Here is a 26,162-nt window from a genome sequence, read left to right on the forward strand (position 1 = left end):
AGATTTACTCATCTGTAAAATGAGGGGTTGGCTAAAATGGGATCTAATGTCCTACTTCTAAAACCCTACAACTCTGTTATTATCCTTATTATCTGATGATCATGGGAAAATTATGGGTTTTACAGACCTGAAACGCCCTCTTCTCATCTTGCCAAGAAAAATTAATGTGAAGCTCTTAGACTGGGGAATACCACTTCCTAGGTGGTTGTTTCCACAGAGACACCAATAACCAGAAAGTTATGCGGGAACGTGAACTGTTTGAATTGGAATCAAGAAAGGAAATTGATTTATAAACCAGGAACAGAACCAAACCTCTAAAAAAAGCACAAAGATTTTCTTTCTGTACATTACGTATAAATATGTAACCCAATCCCCTATTTGTAACCTCTCTGCTTTTTAAGATATTGCATATTATGCTCCAACTCAAATCCCAGATGATTTAACAGTGGTTTGCAAAAACTGTGGGTGAAACTTAGAGGTTGAGAATGATGAAGTCTAGAGATTTTTTTCATTCCTAAATTGCCCTTCAACCACAGAATTTCATGTTCAGTGAGTCTTTTCAGTTTTAGAAAAGAAAACATGACCTTCTTCCTAAAAATGTTTTGTCAAAACCAGTATAGTCATGACCAGTGGTAGATTAGAGGCATTGCTGATGCTCACAGAGGGCTTCTCAGAGAGTCTCAGGCATTTATGCAGGGTCTGAGGTGGTGCTAAAATTCAAAAGCCTAGTGCTTGGGTACATACTTTATCCCCACCTGTGAGATCTTGTGTCTGGCTAAGTAATATGATTTCCTAAGAACTGTTTTCCTAAAGCACAAGATAACCCCATGGTATGTATGGGTGTGGGATGCAAGGAAGGATGTCAATGGAAGAAGAAGAGTCACCATCATTATAAATTTGTAGCAGTACAGAATGTGTAGCAAGAACGCAATCATGGCCTTTGCAGGAAAGAAATTTAGATGATGTTGATGGAAGTGGACCAGAGAAAAACAGTGTAAGACACAGGGAGATGATGTGAAATTAACAGAGAGACTGTTATAGGGCAAAGGGAGGAGGGAAGATAAAGGAGGGGTACACATGATTAAAATACACTATATGCAAAAATGAAAGTGTCACAATGAAATCCATCTGTATCATTAAAATGCTCTGATTAAAAAAAGAATGAATAAAACCTTCCATATTCTTGATACAAGCCATCTATGTTTTTCACAAGAGCTGTCCTAAAACATCTGAAGCATCATCTACCGAAAGACTAAGAATTTCAAAAAGCCATTTGCCCCATTAAAAGTGGGTAGACTTCCTCATGCCAGCTAGCAAAGACTGAAATAATCAAAGACAGAAATCCTCTATTCAAAACCTGGCTTCCCTCCTTAGTGGCTGACCAAAAGGCCAATTGTAGCCATTTCTCTGTATGCTTATTTTTATATATTTATATATAATAATACATAATATATACTTATTTATACTTATATATATATTTGGAATGATAAAACCTATGGAAAGAAGCACCCTGTGAAAAGATGTTCTTCCTATTTTCTTTTTGTTGTTGTTGTTTTGGTTTTGAATATTTTTCTATCTTTAAGTGGCTGTACAAAGGAGTTACCATTCAACTAAGCAGTGTGTCTTGATCAGTGTCACTCCTTCCAACATTTTACCCACCCATCCCAAGCCACCCCTTCCCTCACTTTTCTCAATTTTTTAGGATGTATTGAATTATTTTGCCATTTAACAAAGCAGTTTATATATGTGATGCATCTTGATCTGTGTCATCCTTCAACATTTTCATCTCCCTTCCACTTAACCCTTCCCTCATTTTTCTTCATTTTCTGCTACATACAATCAATTTTTGACTGTTTTAAGCAAAACCCTACAATCAAATGGCTTTTATTCACATGCCTTTAAACAAACTTTAAAAATATGCTTGGAGGAAAACAGAAAAAAAAATGCATTAGCTTCTCCTTTTCTTTGGTTAACCATAAAATGTTTGTGAGGCACAAAAGCCCATGAAGGAGGGAAATAATAACACATTTCAGTAATATACTTCTATTTCTAGAACATAATTACCAAGTAGAAAGATCAAGTAGCATGCATTTATTGAGCATTTACTAAGTGCTTGGCTGCATGGGTGAGAAAATCAGGGCAGTAAGATCTTAATTAACAGATGCCTAGGAGCTAACCTTTGTGAAAACAAAGCAGCAAACAAGACTGCTTTCTGAATTTAGCAAGCAAATTTAGCAAGCAAACTAATCAAGAATAAGAAAGAACATTAGCAGGATGGAGAACTGTGAAGCCATCCCTCCCTCAACAAGCTGTAGTTTGGAGATCCTTCCCTCTTCAGGAGAGAAATATTCTGCCTCAAATTCTCTTTACTGAGCAAATACAGTGGTGGACTCTTCTGTCTATCTGGTTAGGAACAGAGAATTCAAAATGGAACTGAATTTCCAGTCCCTATTATCTATGATTCTAATCAGTATTGTCCTCCCTACTCTACACTCTCCAAATTACTCTATGAGGGTCAACCAATCCTTCATGCTGATGAGTGGATTGGCCAGTTAGATCAAATAAAGCTCATTCACAATTAAATATGGCCTCATCGTGGATTTTTTTTTAATTTTGAGTATGCTTCTCCTGATTGTGGGAAAAAATTTAGGTGCCCTTAAGCAGAAAGTTTTGGAGGAAGAATAAGTCTAGACTCTCCTCTGTCCTATATACTTGATGACCCTAGGAATCTTAGCTTAAATGTCATCCATGGCCATGTTACTGCTCTAACATTGGATTTTTTTTCACCGTTACCAGAAATTATCTTTTGTATTTCATTGTTGTTCTCCCTATATTTTCCTCTATGCATTTTTTCTTCCACTTTATGTTATAGTTTGGGTGCTCCTGCCATTCCAAGTTTCATGTTGTAACTTCATCTGTTATACTCAAAGTATGAGAAGTTGGGGTCTTACGGAGGTGATGGTTATGAGAGCACTGAGTGTGATGAATGCATTTGTTAAAAGGCTTGAAGAACAAGGAGACAAGCTAGTCCTGTGTTCCCATGTCTTCTGCTGTGAGAAGGTGCCATCTTGGATGCACAAAGCATCCTTGAATCCTACACTGGTGCCTAGTCTTTAAAACTGAAAAACAAATTTTCCATGTTTTTACATTATCTTATATGTTATTTGTTACAACAGCAAGAATAAACTAAGACACTTAATCGGCTTTGTTTTTCACTCTTTCCTTATGGTCTGATGGACTGCCTAGAACGTGGGAAGTTATTCAAGGATCTTTGTTGGCTAAACAAATACATGCATGAGAAAATGAACAAAGGGAAAATGAAGGGCTCTTCCTGGATTCCATTGCCTGAAGTATCTTGAGAAACTCCAGACTTCAAGTGCCATTGTTTAAAATCATTTAAAGCACTGTATTAGGACAGGTTATAATATCCTGTCACGTGGATTACCAACCTTAACTTTTCTTTTCCTATATAGGTCTTGGGCTTGTACTCAAGAGTGTGGGTACTATCCCTGAGAATTTTTTCACTGAAGGCTATCACTCTATCCCTTGAGCCAGAGCTCCACTTCTAGGTTATTTGTGTGTGGAGGGGGGGGGGGGAGTTAATTGGAGATAAGAGTCTAACAGACTTTTCTGCCCAAGCTAGATTTGAACCACAAGCCCTGATCTCAGCCTCTTGGGTAGCTAGGATTACAGATTTAAGCCATCAGTGCCCGGCTCTACCTTAACTTTTAAAACTGTGCCACTGAGACCAATATAGCCCAGTGAATAATAACAAAACAATACTAAGTAATTTAGAAATTTCTGCTCCCCATTTGTCTAGAACTCACAAAGGCTCTTCCTGTGTATAACTATAGTGGAAATGCTCTGAGTTCCTTCCCACAGTTGTAGTATGGCTCTGCTGTACATAGGAAATGCTGTCTCCTCAAGTTCCCTGGATGAGGTGGGCACTGTCTGGCCTAGGCTTTCAACATCTTGCTCATCTTACTCCCAGGTATCAACGCAAGTATGAGAGTCAGGAAAGTGATGCAGGCCATGCTCAGCTAGTGGAAAAACTGACTTTTGCTCTTGAAGACTTTTGGCCAGGAAAGCACAGGGAAGGGGTTTTCTGGGATGAAAGAAGGAAGATCCTACTTAAGAGTTATCTTAGCCTGGTGCTGGTGGCTCACACTTGTAGTCCCACTCAGGCCACTGACAATTAAGGATCACCTACAAAGCCAGCCTAGGCAGGAAAGTCCATGAGACTCCTATCTAATCAGAGAAAAAGGCAGAAGTGGTGCTGTGTAAGAGTGCTGGCCTTGAACAAAAGGAGCTCCTGGGACAGTGCCTAGGCTTAGAGTTCAACACACACACAAAAAGTCTTCTTCGGTAGACTGTCTGGCCCCAAGACTGTCTTTGGTTGTGGGCAGTCAGCCAGTATGACTGGCCATTGACTGAGTCAGAGCAGCAAGTAGCCTTCTAGAGGAAGCAGAATAGAGACCCAATCTGTTTTTTATTGCTGGATATTAGCTACCCAGAAATAAGTCCAACTGGGAAAATAAAAGCTTCATGCCCAGTGAGAAAAAGAAGAGTCTTTGCAGAAAAAGTGTGTATGGAAAAGAGAAAAATGGACTATTTTAGTCTGATTTGCCAATGTAGGAATAATAAAATATTACAGTCTAGAAGGCCTAAACAACAAACACTGATTTTTCTCACTTTTTCTAGGGGGTGAGAATTCAAGGTCAGTTGTTTTCCTTCTGCTATTATTTCACATGACCATCCTTTAAGTACAACCATCCCTAGTATATCTCATGTCCTAACCGCCTCTTATTAAAAACACTATTCAGATCCCAATAGGGCCCATCCCACTGCCTCTTTGAACCTTAGTCACCTCTTCAAAGGTCACATCTGAGATAGAGGTTTGACAGACAGGAGGGGAAGATATATTCCAGCTCAAAACATGACTCTTCAGGCAAATCTTAGAAATAACCAATACACCTCATCTTATGCACAAATCTGTAGCATCAGGTATGAATACTCTGAGCTTCTCACCTCTCATAAAGTCTCCTCCAGTGGGTCCTTACCAAACATGTATACACATATGTATACACTTTCATGTACTGTCAAAAAAAATACACAGAAAGGGGGTGAGACAAAATTAACACCTAGAGTCCAACTATTAGAATCTAGAGATTATCAGGATATAGTATCAGTATAGAAATAAGCATGTAGTATGCAGTATCTAAAGCAACCTTTATTTTCCACAACTTAGCAACTTGAATAATTGCACTGCTTCTGTCAGTGCCATAAAGTGTTGGTTCAACCTACTCTCTAATTTTCATGACCCTGGAGATTTGTGTGATGGAGATAGGCACAAAGAACACTCTGAAGAGCAAAAGAGGATCCAGAGCATGATGGAATCTCTCTACATCCTTCTGAAAATACCTTTATTTTGCCCATTATCTTGGAGGATAATTTAGCTGGGTATCCAATATGAGGGTGACATTTTCTCTCAGTAATGATGTTTCCCTACATTTTAGGTTCTCTTGTTGCTATAGAGAAGACATAGAGAAATCATGGCTCTAATCAATTCAGAAGATTCATGATTTTTATTGTTGCCTTGAACATTGCCTTGAACTTCTTTCTTTCTGAATTCATGATTCAGCTTTCTGAATGTGAAATTACAGGCATGTACTACCATGTCCAGCTCCAATTAGATGTTTTTTGAATTCCTGTTTTTCTTTCCCTGACTTTTAGCCTCAATTTTATAGTTTCTAAATCTTCTTCTTCATAGAGCATCAGGAGGTGATTCTTCAAACCCTTCTTTAAACTGATTCATTGTCCTCATGCATTTGTGCTGCCTTAACAGAATAATTTAGATGCATAATTTATTATATTATTTATTTTTCACAGTTTTGGATCCTACAAAATCCAGCATCAACATAGCAACAGCTGATAAAGGTTTCTTGTAGTATCCTCATAGGACAGAAGGTAGAAGAGCCCAAAAGGAACAAAGTTTTTATCCTCACATGGCAGGAGAAAAGAGAGAGGCCTCACTCCTACACTCCCCTTTTAGAGCACCATTAATCCATTCCCAACACTGTTGTATTGGGAATGAAGTCCCCCAGCATACAAATATTAGGCAACACATTCAGATCACAGTACTAGATCTTTGAGCTATGATTTGTCCTCTATCTAATCCATTCATTATATTTTAAATTTCAATTCTTATTTCCTATATTTCTAGAAATTAGATTTTATTCTTTTTAATCTGCTTAGTTAACTCCCGATGATCTTTTGTTCATTTCTTAGAATTCCCGTGCCCTCTGGTACTTTGCAAATATTTTAAATATATTCACTTTATATTCTCTCTTAGATAATAACACAGTGCCCAAACTCCTTGGAGTCTAATTTTGTCCTCCATTGCATCTTTTGAAGTCAGTTTATGGTGGCTGATTTTCTTCCGTGTTTGTAATTTTTAATCCTTTGTTTCTGAAAGCCCCCTCTTAGGTGAAAGAAATCTGACTTGAGACCCAGGTTTGTCCTTCCATATACTAGGTGCTCTGGGGTGATGTGAAGTAAAAACATTTAAAAAAAAAAATCTTTCTCACCAAGGTTTCCCAAGCCACAGAATTAGTATAGGTATTAATTTATCATGAGGTCAGTTTGGGGATTGAAAAGTCTCATTTTTTTTTCTTTTTTTTTTTTGGGTCCGGTTGTGGGGCCTAAACTCTGGGCCTGGGTGCTACCCTCAAGTGGTAGCGCGCTACCACTTGAGCCACAGCGCCACTTCCGGCTTTTTTCTTATGTAGTGCTGAGGAATCGAACACAGGGCCTCATGCATGCAAGGCAAGTGCTCTACCACTGGGCCACCTTCCCAGCCCCTGAAAAGTCTCATTTTTGTTTGTGGTTTATACTCCTGTGACCCACACCTGAGACAGCCACATTTCCTTGGCTGACTTTCTTTTGCCAGAGGATTTTATTTTTTTCTAACTCAAATTTGCTTGAGGTTGTGTATGTTTGCGATCCCTAGCTTTCTCCTTTGCTTTAGTTTTACATTGACAGCCAGGCTCCCAAGATCAGTAGGCAGCCATGCTCCAGGGCCTGTCTCTTACATACTTGGCACATTCTTTTCTCTGTGAATCTCACTTCTAGTGAGATTAATAAACTGACAAAGAACAAATAGGAGGAAAGACAAGGTTATTAATATGCAAAAGGGGAAAATCATAACATAAAGAAAGCTACATGAGGTGCAGCTTTCCATATGACAGAGACTTTGGGGTAATAAAGTACTCTATCCCAAGCTGCTTATGTGCTCCTTGTTTCTCTTCTTGGGGCAGGGAATGTAACATGTCAGGGAAACAGGAAATAATATTTTAGGAGAAGTCAGTAGACTTGGAGAAGATAAAATGAACTGGAACAAAGTCTACTAATAGGCAGAAGAGACAATGGATCCTACAAATAACTCTCTATGGGAACTAAATAGACAACAATGGCATGACACAAAAGTCTATCTGGGTATAATGATCCACTTCAGTCCTTCTTTCTGTGATATGAGTTGAGTTTGTAGACATTCGGGGAAGGGACCAGAAGTGATTACTTTCTTCCTTGGGAGTCCAGACTCTAAGCAAACAAAGAAGTGTCAGAGGAAAAACTCAGCACTAACTGTTCTCTAATTCCCTTAATTTAAAATGACCCAGTATTCAAGGGATGATAAAACCTAGATTCCTTCATTTGACAACAAATAAATCCAATATCCATTGTTCTCACTTTCCTGTTAGTAGAACTCCAACTTTTTTTTTCTTTTTTTATTAGTCCTGGGGTTTGAACTCAGGGCCTGGGCACTGTCCCTGAGCTTCTTTTGCTCAAAGCTAGGTCTCTACCACTGGAGCCACAGTGCCACTTCTGGCTTTTTCTGTTTATGTGGTACTGAGGGGTTTCATGAATGCTAGGCAAGCACTCTACCACTAAGCCACATTCCTAGCCCAGAAAAATCCAATTCTATATGGTGGATAAGGTACTGTATTTCTATTCTCCCATGCTTTCACATATGTGTTCATAAGACATAGTTGACAAATAAAGATATCAGAAGCCAGTATTGTGGCACATGTCTGTAATTCTAGCTCTCAGGTGGTAGAAGCAGGAGGATCAATTGTCAAGTTCCAGATCAGACTGTGATACACAGAAAGACCCTGTAGAGCTTTCAGATAAAGGGGGACTACTTTGCTACTGTCTAGGAAGACTTGATGTTGTAGCCAAGTAAGCCATCTTGTAATGATAAGGGGAGGGGGGGAAATCAAGAGAATTACTGAAACCCAACCTTGACATTCTTGAACCAAAGCCAAGAATTTCAAAATATGAGGGAAACAACCTCTATTTGTTTGAAGTTACTTTTGCTGCATTTTAGGCAGCCAGTTAGAATGCCATCTTGGAGGCTGTGTGGTATAGTGACTGTTTATCAGAGAAGTCTCTGTGGATCAGGGTGAGTTTATTCAGCTTGCAGCTTCATACGATTTCAGCAGCACAGGATGCCTCACACTATCAGCAGCACAACTGCCTGGAAATGTAGAATATGGCCTGACAAAGCTGTAGAGCACATGAATTTATTAACTATCTTCTTGTGTCATCTCTTTGTCTTTTGTAAGGGAGTTTAAAATTTTCTCTTTTACCATTGAAGGCTCAGTAGCTTTAGTCTAGAAGTCAAGTGACAAGAGTCAGATTAAGGCAGAAAAAAGTAACTAATTTCTTTAACATGAAGAGGCACCAAGCATCTCAAAGTCAAAGACACAAAGGAAGGCTACACCCTAGAGGGCTGACCCAGAGCTTAGCCAAAGGTTAAGCCTTGGGATTCTGGGAGAAGGGAAGTGGTACTGGCGATGGAGAGCTGAGAGAGAAGGTACACAGGGAGCAAGGATTATCTCATTATGCAGATAAAAAGAGGGATATCAAATAGAGAAGCTAATGCATATCCATTGGCTATTTCTATGGCTCACATAGAAATTGTAAATTTCTCTTTTGAAAGAGTACTCTCTCAGATTCATTCCTGTATTTGTACAGGTCTTCACTTTCTCTGAATAACTGATCAGAAGTATTCCAAAAACATACACTGGGGTGGGTATTTTATTCACCCATACCCAACTGGCCTGTATGCCATTTCTCCAAATATAATGGGAATTCATGATGGCCAAGGACATCTTACATTTCCCTGAGTGTTCAATGCTGTACCTTATATTTTAGACAATAAAGTTTCCATAGAAGACTTAGTAAATACATGCTATAAACTATGGCTTATGACATTTTTAATGATAGTTGAATTAACTTCTCTATATTCTATTTTCCCCCTAGGTTTTATGGTTCACAGATGCTTTACCGTATTAGTCATTCATGAACAGAATTATTTAGCTCTACTCTCTGCCATGCAGAGAATATGCTTCATATGTATTAACTAATTTACTTGCTGAAATAACTCGAGAAATAACCTGAGGCAGGCACTCATGCTAGTCTCATTTTGCAAATGAAGATAAGGAAGCCAAGAGAGATTAAGCAATTTGCCCTCAAACTAGCTATTAAGTGGAGAAACCACTTAATAAGATTCAAATTTATTACCTGACAAGAGTATTTCTTCAGGTGCTATGTTGTTTTAGTTCGTTCATTTCTCATCTCTAGTTTATGTTTAAGAAACAAAGAAAAAAATAAGAGAAGCGTTCAACCATAATGGCTAACAGCTTCTGGGTTGGAAAAATGACCTCCCCAGGCTACAGTGGAACAACTCCACCATGGATGTGACTTCTCTGTTCTTAATGGTCATCCACAAAACTGACCTCACAGTGCTATTCTAAAATTGCTTCAGGCCATGCATTGGTGGTGCATGCCTGTGATCCTAGCTACTCAGGAAGTTGAGATGTGAAAATCATACTTTGAAGCCAGCCCAGGCAGGAAAGTCCATGACACTCTTATCTCCAACTAACCAGCAAAAACTCAAGAAGTGGAAGTGTGGTTCAAAGCAGCCTTGAGCCAAAACAGCCAAGGGAGAGCACCTGAGTTCAAGCCACAGAACCAGAACACACAATTTTTTCCCATAATACCCATCAAAACTCTAATCATTTTCTGCCACTCAGAATTAGAAATTTAAGAAAAAATGCCCAGACCCCGGACAGAGGCAGTGTGTGAGGTGAAAGCATTCAGAAGGGAAAGAACATACAGAATGTTTTCATAATTTATATTTGTTAATATGAGCACATTATGTTGGAAGTAAGAAGTGGAAAGTCCTCTTAAGACAGTTTAAATAAAAATGTTTTAAAATACCTCTCAGAAACTAACTGAACAAATATGAGACCTAGTTATATTTCTACCTCCTTCACTTCTTCCCTGAGGCCTGAGTAAGAGCTTTCCTAGTCTAAATCAGGGCCAACTTATTTTATTTCCTGGCCCTCCACAATTCTCTTCCCTATTACAAAATTCAACAGGACAAAAATCTGTTCTGTATGGCTACCAGTGACGTCCATATCTTTACCACCAGAGCTTTCCCTGCCTCCATTTGTTGGTCTAGAATTGTGAAGTCACGTTGTCTTCCTGGCTTTTGTATTCTAAGGGTTCTAGGAATGCTGGGCAGGAAGTGGCCACAGCCTCTCTTCCTGCTTCACTGGTTTCTGTGGACATACTCTCTCTCAGTTCAGATCCGTTGAAGGAGTATTTCTCTCTGGCTTCTTCAAGTCCATCTTGTCATAATCATAGAAGGACACACGTGTCTTTCCACAATGATTTTTTTGAATAACAACAAACTGACAGATGACATCAGTTTTGTTGTGTTAGTTCACCAACACAGCTTCTTTTATTCCAATCTTAACTACTGATATTAATTCTCAGATCATACAGTAAATTTCATAATAAGATAGAGGCTAAAGAATGGCTATGAAGGGTGAAAGAAGCCACAGGATTCAAAACGGCCTTGTCTAAAGCACAGCAGAAAAGCAAAATAGTCACTGCAAATGGTCAGATGAGACAATAGTAAGGAGTATAGTCACAGAGTGGCTGGGGCCTGGTGGCCTCAGAAAGCAGAGGCACAGTGGCTTTGAGACACAATACTGTTGAAGAGGTAGAGAAGGGGGCTCGGAATGTGGCTCAGTAGTAGAGTGCTTGCCTAGCATGCATGAAGCCTAGGGTCTGGTTCCTCAGTACCACATAAATAGAAAAAGCCAGAAGTGGTGCTGTGTCTCAAATGTTAAGAGTGCTAGCCCTGAGCAAAAGGAGCTCAGGGACAGAGCCCAGGCTCTGAGTTCAAGCCCCAGGACTGGAAAAAGATGGAGGAGGAGGAGGAGTTGGAGGAGGAGGAGGAGTTGGGGGAGGAGTTGGAGGAGGAGGAGGAAGAGTTGGAGGAGGAGGAGGAAGAGGAGGAGGAGGAGGAGGAGGAAGGAGAAGGGGAAGAGGAAGAGGAAGAAGAAGAAGAAAGGGAAAAGGAAGAAGAGGAGGAGGAGGAGGAAGAAGAGGAGGAGGAGGAGGAAGAAGAAGAGAAGGCAGAGTTAAATCCAGAAGCTGATTCTTGGGCTTACTGCATGCAGACTGATGGCAGTTCCAGTGGGTCATGTCAGATCTGAAGTCCCGGGGACGGAGTTGAGAGTGCATCTGCTGTGGATCCTTAATGCATGCACTGGAGCATCTAATGACTGGTCAGTGTGTGCCACTGTGTCACAGTGCTAGGCATCCCTCCTTTTATATAATTCAGGTGAGAAAGTTTCTATCAGTCCTTGGTCTGGTGTCTTTGATAAGTTCATGCCTGGCAATGCTGATATGAGTCATATATATTGCTAATATAATTTTTATTGGCACACAAAAAAGTATTCTCAGTTTGTGCTTCATGGTGTGCTGACTTGCATAAATGAAATGTGAAGTCATTCTTGTGTTGGCATTTATACAGGGAGGAGAATGGTGAAGGAGGATCGCACACATCTATCCCAAGGGGACCACACAGAGGCAGGCAGGCACAGGGAAAAGATTATTATAAGGATTATTAGAGGAGTGATATTTCCCCCAAGAGGGAGCATATGGCCTCTGTCCTCATCCAGGTAGCAGGAAGGTCTGGGGGATAGGCAATGAGGTAGATGGGAGTTCAGGTCTGGGCAGAGAGAGGGAGGGGCCAGCTATATGGCAGGAACTCCAGGAATGGGAGGGGACCCAGGTGCAGGTGGAGCTGAGGACCACAGGTGAGCATAATACTAACAAATGGCTTAGGTTAAAATGATTGCTTTACACAGTGGAATGGGACGTAATCTTAAAACTGCTGTTTTGTCCGTCTCATAATAACCTGATGGTCTCTCAATCTCTTATCTTCTGGAATGTCACACACAAAGCAGACAAACTTTTTTCTTTTCTTTTCTTTCTTTTTTGGGTCAATACCAGAGTTTGAACTCAGGGCCTAGGCACTGTCCCTTTGCTTTATACCCCCCAAAACTGACACACTATCACTTAAGCCACACACAGCTCAATGATGGTAAGAGTTGATGATTAATAGTCTCAAGGATTTTCTGCCCTGGCTGGCTTCCAAGCACTATCCTCAGACCTCAGCCTCCTGAATAGCTAGGATTTTAGACTTGAACTCTAGGTGCTCAGTAGACAGAAACATATTCATGGTTTGTATCTTATTCTGAAACTCAAAAGGGAAAGTCTAGAACTAGAAATGACAGGACTCTTTGAAAGGGAGGAAAGAAACATTTTAACAGAAGAATCCTCATTCTGAATGGTAGAAACCTGCTAGAGGTGCAGAGGAATTCACATGAAGGCAAAACAAATGAAAGCAATGTGTGGAATTTTGTTAAATATCTGCACAGCAGTTCAGTTAAATATCTTAAGCACTCACAATCTGCTCTGGAAAGATGTCTCAAAAAATGTTTCCTTACACAGTACAAAGATCAATTCTGAAAGCAACAAGCAATCTACTTCATGTAGATTCTACTAAGGATTTTTGAGCACAAAAAAAAATGGAAAATATCCATGACAATAACAGAATCAATTGGTTACAGAGCCTTTAAGAACCCCAAGCAAGTCATGAACACATTCCGGAGAATTCATAATCCAAGTAGTATACAGATTTACTATGGGCGTAGTAATTGGATAAGGAAAGAACACAAATTAAAGTATCTCAGAAGCAGAAGTCGATCTCATTGAAGAACACAAGCAATCTTTCTGGAGCATCAGCTTTTGCAAGACCCATCACAAGAAGCACCCAGCCCTTGTAACCTAATTTCATTCTGCAAGGCTTAGAGCCAGCTCTGAGTCTAGAGAGAACAGCCAATGACCCAGCAGCCCCTGATGTTTGGACCCCATTGGACCATTTTAAACATTATCATCCCCAGGCTAAGCACACGGCTCAGACACTTAGCATATTTAGAAGCTTGTTCTAATGGACTGCTGGGATTGTAAAGCATTGCAAACCACTGCATAGGGAGCAAGACAAGCCACACCTGCCTGTTGTTCTCACGTGTTTGCATCAGTACTGATTCCATATCTCTGGAGCATCATGAAAGTCCTTCTTAAGTCATTTGATAGCCAAGTTATTGTCTGGGTGTGAATGCCACACAACTCTCTATTGACTACATCAGAGAAGATGTTTTGAAATTTCTGACATACACAGTAGACCATGCAACTTGTCACTGTGATGGTTACTTGTATCTCAGATTTAAATCTCCAAAATTAAGTATTTATCACTTAGGAAGGTGACTGGTACAGAGTAATATAGTATAAACTGAATATGGCATTAGCTCCTTTGGCAGTATTACCCAATGGAAATACAATGTAATCTCCTGACAGTTTTTCAATCTTCTAGTAACTTTTCACTGTTTTGCACTGCTAGGGAAATGTCAGTACCCATTAGCCATTGCAGTTTGCAGCTGTCATACTGATGGCATAGCTCAGAGCACTTGCATTGCTTATGGGTGATGACAAGCCAGTCTCAAGGCCTTTTCAGATCTGCAATATCAATGTTTATTGAGATGCTTGTTTTCAAAAGCTGCCTCCTTCAAGCAGGGTACTGATCCAGGTGTTTGGGATATATTTATTGCAAACACTTTAGTTTTATCACCTGAGCAGGTGTGCAACTTTGCTTGGATGGAAAGTATATTGTAACTTACACTGGAAAATCTTTGCTGGCTTCTTGGCAAGTGGGAAAACCATGGGCTAATTAGTGTTTACAGCTGATTCACAGCTATGGCGAATGCTAACTTGTAGAAAGCAATGCAAAAGCTATTTTTGTTCCTGTGTTAATTTCCTTCTACTGGGAAACATCCCTTGGAAAATACAAAAAATGTTGTTTGTTCTTTTTCTGTATTTGGACCTGTGTGTGTGTGTGTGTGTGTGTGTGTGTGTGTGTGTGTGTAGACTACCATCTGCAACTTTCTGATTGTATTGTTTGTCTCCCATTTTCTGGACTGAGTCTAATAGCTTCTTATTCTTCTAAATCATGGTAAGTCAAGCTCAAGGCCCTCAGCTTAAACTCTAGTACTTCCAAAACCAAATCAACCAACAACAACAACAACAACAAAAAACCATGATCAATTGGCCTGTTGTTTTTGGGCCTGGGGTGATCCAGTACATCCTGCTGGGTCCTCATGGCAGAGAAAAGCTGTTTACTTCATGGCCAAGAAACAAAGCTAAAGAAGAGACTAGATGGGGGTGGGGGGGTGGTGGAGGTCAGAGGTATACACTGTTGTTCTTAAATACCTTCTAGGCTTGACCTCTTGAAAGCTTCACCACCTCTCCATAGAACTACCCTGAGAACCAAACCTTTATTCCATGAGCTGCTTGAGATATTCCAAATCCCAACTATAGAACTATCCAAACACAAAATACATTGAAGGGCATGTGTTGGTTCTGGTGTGATATTTATATTTCCTTCTTTGGGGCTGTCCTTGGCTACCCTAATCTTATGTGGATGAGAGATTGGGTAAGGGATGTTTATCACTCAATTTCACAAATAAAACATTGAGCCCCACCCCCACCCCCCAGTTGGTGAATTTCACTTACAGAATCCTGCTGAGTCTTGGAGAGCAACCATCTTTCTCCTCCCCCTTCATTCTTTTTGTTAGTTTATATTAGTTATATGGGGGCGTGAAGGACTTTAGTATGAGACTTCTACAGGTTTCTAATGCATTTCAGGCCATCTTACCCCCCTGCCACCCTCTATCACTCTCCCTTCCCTTCAGCAGATTTCATTGTTCTATTTTCATAGCGAAAGCAACCTTCTTTGGAGTTTACAGTTAGATTGGTGTGGCCAAATTGAGGCACTAGAATAACCAGAGGACAGTGGCCATAACCAAAGGACAATGGAACCTTGCTTGTAAAGGCTAAGATTGGGCTTAGGATATTAGAACCCACAAATCTCTCAGAGACTATATAGTGTGATACTCCTTTTCCTGATTAGGAACCAGTAGAGCTGAAAACACTTGGTGAATTTGAAAAGTAAGTAACATAAATGCTCAAATCATCTGGTCTTGCTGTTAGTATTCAATGTAATACATATTACACTACGGTTTCTTTGCTTTGGAGAAAGGAATACGCAAGCTGTTCTACCTAAAAGATGAATACACCTCAAAGATTGTAGGTGGTCATTTCATTTTGTGTTGCCTTCTCTTAAACCTTTTCACCTGGTCTTGGTCTGTATTTAAGGACATATCCAGAACCCAGTTAGCATTTCTAAAAGGACTGAGCAAAACGACCAATGAGAGGACCTGCTTAATCAAGAATCTTTATGCAGGATGGAAAGCTTCAGCAAGGCAGTAAAGACTCCATACAGTGGGAAGTTGAATGTGAATTTCCAAAGGAGGAATCTGTGAAAGGATCTTATCACAACCAACTACCAAGAGACCATCCCTCTACCACAATCCCTCACCATGACACGCTTGTTGATGCCAGAAGATGGGGTTATGAACTAATGAGAATAACACCCAAGCCACTGATGGGACCTAACAGACTCTTCAGCAGTCTTTGGGACAGAGTAAATAGATGAGAGTCAAGGATTCAAGGAATCAGTGGCTGATTTGCCTGCCTTAGACAAGCATTGTTTAATGTTATGTAGTAGTTTAACTCCTGTTTAGGCATGGTGATGCACACCTGTAATTCCAGCCATTTAGCAGGTGGAGGCAGGAACATCACTCAAAAAAGGAAAAACGTTGGGAGACTCTGACTTACAAACGAACTACAAACCAAATGGTTGGGGATGTGGTTCATAGTAGAATGCTTGCCTAGCATTCTAGAGGTCTTGGATTCAATGCCCTGTTCCAAACAAACATTCCCCCCCCCCCAAAAAAAAGGGCTTGTAAACTGTTTGTATAGAATATGCACTTTTAACATTTCTAAGGCACCATCAGATACCCTGAATCATGCTTCAGATTTTATGTTCCCACCTGTTCCTGCTTAAGCAAGAATGAAATGCTAAAGGCAGAAAATTCCCCCGTGGGAATTTTTTTATATCTATTCAGCATAGTAAGGTACTGAAATAACCTGCAGTACCTCAGTGTTAAGCATGTTGAAAATAATGTTGTAAATAACCAGCATTAAACAAAAAAGAAGCATTTACTAGGTCATATTTCTTTTAGAGAGTGATTTCATTTGAGCTGGGAAAAGGGGCAGGTAGGGGAGTAGTCCATCTAGCATTCCAGTGGCTGTTCACCACTTGGGAGAACAATCTTTTGATTTAGGGTATTAGGAAGTGCAATTGAAAGCTTAAGACAGGCTGTTCCTATGAGAGGCTGGGGCAGGAGGACCAGAGAGAGTCTGACCAATGTTAAGACATTGCCCAGCCATGACCAGCGACTTTCTGTAGGATGGCATAACCTGGTTTCTGTTAGCGTGGATTCACTCGTCGGAATTGGCTGTGTGCATGTTCAGCTGACTTCTTACCGCAAAGCCCAGCAAAAGTCATTCCACCTGTTTATTCTAGAAAGCTGTGCAAAGAAAAGCTTTCTGCGTCTAGCCAGAAGGGAAGAGGTTGGGTGCATAAACCTTTCTGTCTGAGCTAGAATTCCAATGAAAGGGGAAGGCGTCGAGCGTTGAAATCCTCCACGACCCCCAAAGGGCTGTCCTAGGGGCCAGGGGAAGGAGGGGACACTCGTGGAGGGCCGGTCTGCACCCCAGAATCCGCTCGGAGGGCGTCCCCCCTCCCAGTCCAGCCTTTCCGTTCCAGTCTCGCTTCTGACTCCTGGGCAGAGCAACCCTGAGGCTGGTCTTTTTGTCGGGCCACCTGATGGGTGCTGGGAGCCGAGTCACTGCGACCCCAGGCTTCGGTGCGGGGTGGGGTGGGGGGCGCTTTCCAGTTCACTTTCTGTTCAGCAGTTCTGGAAACTCGGAACCAGTTCGGTTCCGGCGAGAAGGGGCTTGGCCCGGATCGGCGACTCGGGCCGCCTCTCCCCGCTCTGGCCGACCACAACTTCCCGGCCGACTTTCGCAAGCTGTCCGGGAACCAGTCCTATCTGCGATCCCATCCGACCCGCAGGGTCGAGCGCGGTGTTTCCCACTAAGTTCAGGTTAAGATGATGAAGATGCCGGACATGGGATGGTGGGAGGGGGGGGAAGAGTCCCACGACCCGCGGGAACTACGAGCAGGCCGCCGCGGCGCGGGGCCGGGCCGGGTGTGGGGGGGCAGCGGCGGCTCCCGCGAGTCCCGGCCGGAGCGCGGGGCGGGGTCACCCGACCCGCGGAATTTTGGGGCCGCGCGGGGTGGAAGGGGAGGGGAAAGGCTGGCACCTCCCTTCCCGCTCCCGCGGGATCCCGGGCGGCGGGGGGCCGGCGTCCGGCGGCCACGTGGTGGTGCTGCCCCCGCCCCCCGCCCCGCCGGCTCAGCCCGGGAGCCGCGGCGGCGCCCACTGACCCCCGCGGCGGGGAGGAGGCGGGTGCGCGGCGCGGCGCGGCGCGGAGCGGCGCAGGAAGCCGAGCAGGAAGCGAGCCCGGCGGCCGCGCTTTCCTGGGGAAGCAGCGGGCGGGGAGGAGCCGCCAGCGGGGCCCGGGAGCCGCCGCCGTCTCGATGGGGTAGGTGCGCGGCGCCGAGTTGGGGGTCTCCGCGCGCGGGGGTCCCGGCTCGCGTCTCCGCCTTTGTGTCTGGAGCGCGGGGCTCCCGCGCGGAGCGGCTGCGCGGGGCTGCGCGGACTCCCGCCGCGCTCCGGCCGCCCGCCCGGGACAGAGTTAGGGGAAAGAGGCGGCGATCCCGGCCGGCCAAGTTCTCTTCCCTCAGCCGGCCCGGGAAGAAGGGCGGGAGCTCGGGTGGGAATGAATGAGCAGACCCCGGGAGGACGTGTGGGGGTGCGCCCCCGGAGTCAGCACCCCATCCCACCTGCTTCGCCCTGCCCGCCGCCCTCCTGGGCTTGAGCCCGACTCCCTTGCCCAACTTGGAGGGTCGGGGACGGAGGTGCCGCGGGAGAGACACCGGTGGTCCTGGGGACCCCGGGCCCGCTATTGTTCCTGGCCGGCCCCGGGGGGCGCCGGCGAAAGCGCTCCTCGCGCGCCGCGGCCTCGGGGTCCCCCCTCGGAGAGGTGGGAGGATGTGGGGGCGCCCGCCCGCCTCCCCGCGCGGCCCCGCTGCGGGAGGGCGGGCGGGCGTCCCGGTGGCCCGCACCCCACCGGCCCCGGGCAGGTTGGTGAACGCACTTCAGAATCTGCGCTTCCCGGGGCTCATCTGCTACCGCCCCACGGGCTTCTCTCCCTCCACTTCTGGGGGCGAGGGAGAAGGTAGTGCCTGGAAAGGCGGGGACGGGGCGGGGGGAGTTTAAGGCAGATGGAGCCCCTCCTCCCCTGTGCGGGAAGAGGCCAAGGTGGCCTCGCAGGGGCTCGGCCGTGGGCCGTAGATCCAGGCTCCCTTTTCTTTTCTCTGCCAAGGAGCCAGCTCAGCGCAACTTTCTTCCCAAGGATGAGTGCGCCAAGTCTGCAGCGGCGCTCGGGGAGGCCGCTCACCTCGGATCTGCGGCCTCCCTTCCCCCGAGGGCTCCCCCCGGCTTGCGGCGGGACTCCCTGGAACCGCTCGCCCCTGGAGACAGGGCTCCATCTCGGGGGAGTGATCTCAAGGCCACCGGGGCCCTGGAGAGAGAGAGAGGGAGAGGGAGAGGGAGGAACCGTTTTTGTCCTTTTGTAGGAGGTTTGCAGAAGTTTTCGTTTGTGGGGAGGCTCACCTCGGGGAGGTTGGAAGGGTTGGAAGAGACCTAGACTCCAAGGAGGCTAGATTTTGATTGCTTTGTTCACGGGCCCCACTGGGCCCTGTTCACTCGTGTGCCTGGAGGCTTTTATTACTGGTGGATGTAATCTGGTAGGCTTTTCTTAATGATGACAGATGTTTTCCCCTCCTCTGAGTTTGAAAGGTAGTCACTTTTTATCAGGAATCAAATCCTGTTCTTAACACGTGAATTAGCGGTGCTTGTTTACAGGATGGGAGAGAGTATCTCACATTGGACTGGCCTCAACTTCAGGATGACAGGCGTTCTTAAATGAGTTAATTGTAGAATTTACCCTCCTTAGCTTCATTTCCTGACTTCTGAGCGCAGTGATGGTGGTTAGAACCCAGTTGAAAAGCCTTGGTACTATTAATTGGAACCGAGTAAGAATGGATGCAGCATTTCTGGATTCATTTCTGGGGAAGTGAGGTCTGACTTTTTTGTCAACTTAGAAGCAGGTTCACCAACACCCCCTCCCCCTCCCCCTATCCATGGGAAGCAAACTCAGGGCATCCAACCTGGTAAGCAGGTGCTTCCTCCCCCCCCCCCCCCCAAATAAAAAGGCAGAGAAACAGATTTGGAAGTTAAGAAAAATTGAGTTTAAAAGTTGAAAGAATGTGGTGGAGATCTTTTGTCTTTTTGTCTCTCTAGCTTTGTTCCAAAACTAAAAATAATGATGATATCTATCTATCCATCTATCTATCTATCTATCTATCTATCTATCTATCTATCTATCTATCTATCTATCTATCTATCTATCTATCTATCTTTGTCAGTTGTGGGGCTTGAACTCTGGGTTTGGTCTCTGTCCCTGAACTCTTCAGCTCAAGGCCAGCGCTCTACCACTTGAACTACAACACCACTTCTGATTATAAAATATTTTTAAAAAATAACAGAAATATAGTAAGTCATTCATTTAGTTTTTCCATGATCTAGGTTGAAGAGTTGTTAATATGTCCATCCTTCATTCATGTACACTCTCTATAAAGGTACACTGGGCTTTAAAGGATTTTTCTCTACCTTCTTGGTCTCCAGTTTCAGGTAACACCTAATGTAGAGTTAAGACATATAGTTAGTTCCCAAGCATGTTGTGGTAATTTTGTGTATTAAATCCACAACTTTGTGTTGAACAATATTTATTCATTTGTTGGTTGGTTTTTGGTCTTGAATTCAAGACCTCAAATGAGAACTCAGGCTTTTTCACTCATAATTGGCACTCTAGTACTTGAACCACAACTCCACTCTAAGTTTTTGGCTATTTAATTGGAGACAGAATCTCTCCGACTTTTCTGCCCCATTTGGCTTTGAATTAGGATCCTCAGATCTCTGCCCCCTGAGTAACTAGGATTATATAAGCATGAGTCACTAACATCCTCAATGTTTAACATTTTACACATGGTGTGATGCTATACACCTACAGCTTTGCATTTAGATTTTTCACTTCAGTTTTTGAGGTTTATGTAAATATTCACTTTTAACTACTACAGAATATTTTAGTGTGTGAATAAATTATAGTATCCTATTCCCTTGCCAAGAGAATAATTAGTGTTTCCATTTTTTTATTGTTACTGGAATTTTTTTTTTGGCAGAGGGACAGTCTGCTTCCATTTTTTTACACTATTAACAAGCAGTAGTGTATGTAGCTCATATTTTAAACTATAACAGTAGTGTAGCACATATTTTGAGGCAGGCTTCCTTGAGAATAAGTTTCTGTTACACGCTTAGGTCATTTGTTACTGGGTAGTGAGGTTTTGGTAGTGTTGGTTTTTTTTTTTTTTTTTTACTATTTTGTACCTTCAGCAAATATTCAGGGTGATAATAAACTCCTTCACCACCCGTTGAATGAAAAGGTGAAAACTGATTTGTCATACTCAAAGAATTTAGATGACCTTAGCTGACTTATTGTTGTGGGTTCACTTTTTGAAAGAAGAAAAGTTCCTTTTTATTATAAAGTGTAGGCATGAGGAATATCATTATGCTGAGTTTAGGAATCAGAGGCCCAGGCCTGTCTCAGCTGTTTGTTGGTTCTGTGATCTTAGATTACTCATTTAGTGTCCTCTTCCTCATTTCTTCCTTAGTAAGATTGAGGGCTTTGAGTAAGCATTTCCAGAGGCAGGTACCTCTAGGAGGGCATGAAAATGTGACTGTGTTGGTGACATATTTTGTCCCCCTATCCCCCAAAGTCGAAGAATCTTAAGGCATTTAAACCCATTGACTTCTCCATTCTTCCATCAAACTGCTAGGCACGTTCTCCCTCAGCCTTTGCATTTGCTGTTCTTTCTGTGCAGAGTTGTTTGTGAGGCATTCTCTAGAATACTCCTGTCTAGTATTCCCTGATGCCTCTTTTCCTGCTTTCTTTCCTCCACGGCACTTAGGTCTACTGCTTTGTGATGTGTTTTAACTTTAGTATTACCTGTCTTTCTGTACTAGAGGATAAGTCTGTGAAGGCAAGGTTTTTTCCTTTCCACTGTTATATCCGTGTTGACACTGTACCATATGTTCTCAAATTTGTGGTGAATAGATGCATTTTTTATTTATGTTTTGATACAAGGTTTCACTGTACAATGATCCCTCACCTAGTATAGGAGTTATGCTCCAGACCCCTGCCCCAGGTGAAAATCCACAAAGTAGCAGCTTTATATTTATTTTATTATTTGTATAAAGGCTTTATAAACCCATTCCCACTCCCCTATAGACCTTTCCCACTCTCTTATTAACCTTTCCCATACTCTTACAAACATTTCCCATGTTCCATATGAATACTTTTCTACCTCAAAATCCTGCAATATAGCAAAAATTCGGTGATGCAGAATTAGAATTGCATTAGAATTAGATTACAGAACTTTTTAAAAAAACAACAACAACAAACTGTGATACAGTGAAGCTGCAATAAGTGAACCGTGATATAGCAAGGGACAACTATATAGTCCAGGTTAGCTTTGAACTTGGAATACTTCTGCTTCAGCCTCCTGAGTGCTGGGGTTACAGATATGTTCCATAACACCTAACAATTAATATAATTATTTTGTTATGATTTCCTATTACCTATCTCTTTACCTCCTTCCCTTTTCTATCCTTCTCTTCCTTTCTCTTCATTTACTAGATTGCCTAATGGTGACTATAGCCAAGTGACTCAGATGTCATATTTATAGGTCCTAACAGTTAAAAGATAAATCTGGTAAAGAAACCACTGTCTAAATACATGTAATTTATCCCACAAAGCACTTGGGTCTTTAGATTTTGTTTTACCTAGGATTTTGCCTAAGTCTAAGTTGTAAGAAGAAAATGAGTAACATGATACGTGCTGGCACACTCGTTTTCTTTTTCTGGACCTCACTTTCCAGTGTTACAAATGTATGCTCAAAGGATACTGACCCTCTAATTCACGCAGTGTTAGTCCAAACAGGCCAGCAGGGTCTCCAGCAACACCAAGCCCAGTGAATTTCGAATAGCAGAACCGTGTCTGTAAGTTCTTGCAGAAGGTAAGCCCACCATCACCCTGCCTCCCTTCATCTGGAATTGTAGAGAACATTCATGATGGTGCAAAAAAAGATGGCATTGAATTTGAACATTTAGGAGCAACCAATGTATAATAAATACCTAGAAATATCCTAAGAACTACCACTTGTAAAATCCTTGATTCATGCTACAGAAAACATTCACTGTTACAGTGTACTGCATCATTTTGCTAGAAGCCAAGAAATTTTTTGCTACCTGTGTGACAAATATAGGAGTTGCCAAAACAAAGCTAAAAGTATTGCAGTCCTTTTGGTATATTTAAGTGGATGAAAGGAAAGGGTAGGCATCTTTTACTAGTATATGATACTGATAGTGTTCTTAAAAAATGACCATAATATTGGAAGCATAGCCATTTTATATGCTATAATAAAGTGCCATTAAAAATTATTATATTATTGCTCAACATAGGTTTTTTTTAATCTGAAGCAGCAAATTTTAATTATTTTTAAAATCCTGCATAATCCGAAGGGTTTTTTGTATTCTTGATTGATAGTTAACCCCCCTGAGTTTTAAAAATACAGGTGGTTCAGTAGAAGTTAGAAAAAGACTGCCTACCCAGCCCAGCCTCTCGGTTCTACCATGTATCATAGACAAGAAACTCATTTAGGGGACATCCCATTCACTCAGAGGTCTCAGTAAATTCATTCAGCATCCTGAAAAGTTACTTTACTGACTTAACCATGTGTTTTAAAACAAAATGTACTGTTTAATTGAAAGAAGCAGGTTTCATTCTTGAATTTTCTATTCTGTGTATCTAATAAAGTCTCATACTGCAGGTGATTATTGAAATACGCATGCACGCACACACGTGTCATTAAACCCCTTATGGTGGCCATCATGCAGAGCCATCTATCTACAGAAGAATTTAAACTGTGATCAAGAAGAGGTAGCACAGGTAGCAGGTGGAATCAAGTAGAAGTTTAGAAGTGTGAGAAACACTTTTCTTTCCTCTCTTTGGAGAAGTTGGTAGAGTGTATCTTGTCCTCTTTATCTGCTGGTTTTTAGTGATTGGTGTCACCTTATCTAACCCTGCCTGTGATCTACTCCAGTCCTTTCTGTAGTAAATGACATTCGCTGGAAATTACAGTTCTTGCCAGGTAAATCCATGAACAATGGTCACCCAGGATCAGACAAAACCTTCATGCCTAGTTCATCCCTGCTTCTATGTAAGCAATCCACATATAAGAAAAACTAATTATAGGCTAAGCTTGTTATTCAGTTGAAGAAAATATAGACTTTTCCTTTATTTTCCCCCCATTTCTGGGCCTTGAACTCAGGGCCTAGGCACTGTCTCTGAGCTTCTTTTGCTCAAGGCTAGCACTCTACCCCTTGAGCCACATAGCACCACTTCTGCCTTTTTCTGTTCATGTGGTACTGAGGAATCAAATCCAGGGCTTCATACATGCTAGGTAAGCACTCTGCCATTAAGCCACTTTCCCAGCCCCTCCTTTTCTTAAATTGATATTTTATAACCACCCAAGTTTATTAGCTAGTACCCCTGCACCATCAACTTGTCATCCATTCATCAATTTTTTTCACAATCAGATGATGATATAGTAACTATATTATTTTTATCTTTACATTTTGGAATCCCCATCAGATACTGCTATTGATATGAACAAAATCAAGTCTTCTCTCTCTTTGCACTGAAAAATAGTCTCACTATAGAGCAAGCAAGACTATCCTAGAATTCAACATTCTCCTGCCTCAGCTTCTGGAGTGCTGGAAGTACAGGTGTGAAGCACCACACACAGCCTTCTTTCTTCCTTTGTGATTTATAGATTGAGAGAGTCGACTTAAATTTTCCCCTCTAATTCTGGTGTGTCTCACTCACTTGGCTTGCTTGCTTGGCTTGAATTTCTACTCTTGAGCCAAACCTTAAGGCATTTTGCTGGTTATTTGGAGGTGGGATCTCAGAGACTTTTCTGCTTTGGCTGGCTTTGAACCAAGATCCTCCAGAACTCAGTCTGCTGAGTAGCAAGGATTGCAGACCTGAGCCCATCAGTGTTCAGCCTCTGTGTGTGTGAATGTGTGTGAGCTAAATAACTAAAATTAACAGTGCAAGTAGCCTATTCCTTTTCACTTTCACTGCTTTGTCCAGTTGCTGTCACTGGCTGGCTAAATCCAGGAACGAAAGTTCTGGTGTGAGTTTGCTGGTGTGGATAAAGGACCCAAGAAACTTCCTTTTGCATGAGGGTACAATAGAGTAAATTGCTTTCTTCCAAGAGGAAACTGTTTTGCAAACCAAGGAATGATTGCAAACTTGTAATGATTTTGAAGGGATTTTTTGAGCAGTGAACAAATTTCTGATGTAGGTCTTAGACCATTTTTTTTTTCTGTGGAGGAAATTTACTTAGATATAATAAAGTGTATATATTCAGAAACATTTTTTAAAAATTTCAAGAGGTTCATAGTACTCTCTGCCCTGAGGTCATCTCTGAGCCTCTTTGGAATACCTGGGATAAGAGTGCAAGACTCACTGAGTATACCACAAAAACCTTTTTTTTTTTGAGAGTGTGTATGTGCTACCTTGGAGACTTGAACTCAGGCCCTGGGCACTATCCCTGATGTTTGTTGTGCAAGGCTAGCATCCTATCACTTGAGCCACAGCTCCACTTCAGGCTTTGTGGTGATTAATTGGAGATAAGAGTCTCAGAGATTTTCCTGCTTGGGCTGACTTCAAATGGTGATCTTCAGATCTCAGCCTCCTGAGTAGCTAGGATTATAGGTGTGAGCCACCATAGCCAGGTATCTTATTGTTTTAATCTGGTTCACTTAATAGCCAGCTCTCAAAAGTAACAAGGACTCTATTTTCTGTCCTGTGCTCATAACCCCAGGACAGTTTGGTGACCTACCTTGTATATAAAAAGTAGTAATTGTGGCTTTTAGATTCTCATTTGGAAAACAAATTACTGGTTGCTGTACCAGCCAGCCTACATTGTTTTTAGATTCTTTTAATGCAATAACACATTGTTTAGAAGAAGTAAAAAGTAGTTCCATGGTATGGTTTTCTACGAGTATCATTTCCTATTTTATGACTTTGTGTTTTATTCTGAGTGCCATTTTCTATGATTTTTCTGTTTTTCTATTTTCTGTGAGACTTTCTCACCCAAGGGTGACATGGCTTGGTCTGGAGTTGGGCCTGCACTCTCTCCTGCAGTCAAGGTAGCAGCAGATTCCTGGCTTTACAAGAGGGACAGGAGACATCCTGTATCATCCCACCTGGTGATACCCCAAGGCTTTGTGCCTCACCTTGCTCTGTTTGTGCCCTTCTTGTTGAACTGTCTCCATGGAGCCCTGAGGAAGTCAGGGCCACTTTTCCTGGTTGGAGAGAGAGCTGGTCCTCAGCTGGGCACCTGCTTTTGCAGAAGAAAAACCTCTCTGTGAAGTAGCAGATGTTGAAGGAAGGTGCTCCCATTCTGTGGGTGTCCAAGGTGACATGTTAAGTCACTGCAGTTGTTTTTTTTTGTAAGCCAAAAT

At 42.5% G+C, this 26,162-nt stretch overlaps 2 protein-coding genes across 3 annotated transcripts in view; both read left to right on the plus strand.

Moving 5' to 3' along the window:
• The first annotated feature begins 17,495 nt into the window (after nt 1-17,495).
• LOC122116942 (translation initiation factor IF-2-like) lies at nt 17,496-18,236 on the plus strand. The gene has a single exon (XM_042690528.1). It carries the CDS (start codon nt 17,496-17,498, stop codon nt 18,234-18,236), a length of 741 nt encoding a protein of 246 aa, XP_042546462.1.
• The window catches only part of Rai14 (retinoic acid induced 14), a 120,593-nt gene continuing 112,262 nt past the window's right edge, over nt 17,832-26,162 (plus strand). Inside the window, exon 1 of one of the 2 annotated variants that reach the window (XM_042690517.1) lies at nt 17,832-17,991. The gene's annotated coding sequence lies outside the window, so the exon portion shown is untranslated. The remainder of the gene's footprint in view (nt 17,992-26,162) is intronic. The other variant, XM_042690518.1, reaches the window with a different exon arrangement.

Source organism: Dipodomys spectabilis, unplaced genomic scaffold (genome assembly GCF_019054845.1).
Source record: "Dipodomys spectabilis isolate Male_0828 unplaced genomic scaffold, ASM1905484v1 ptg000138l, whole genome shotgun sequence".
Taxonomy (NCBI): Eukaryota; Metazoa; Chordata; class Mammalia; order Rodentia; family Heteromyidae; genus Dipodomys; species Dipodomys spectabilis.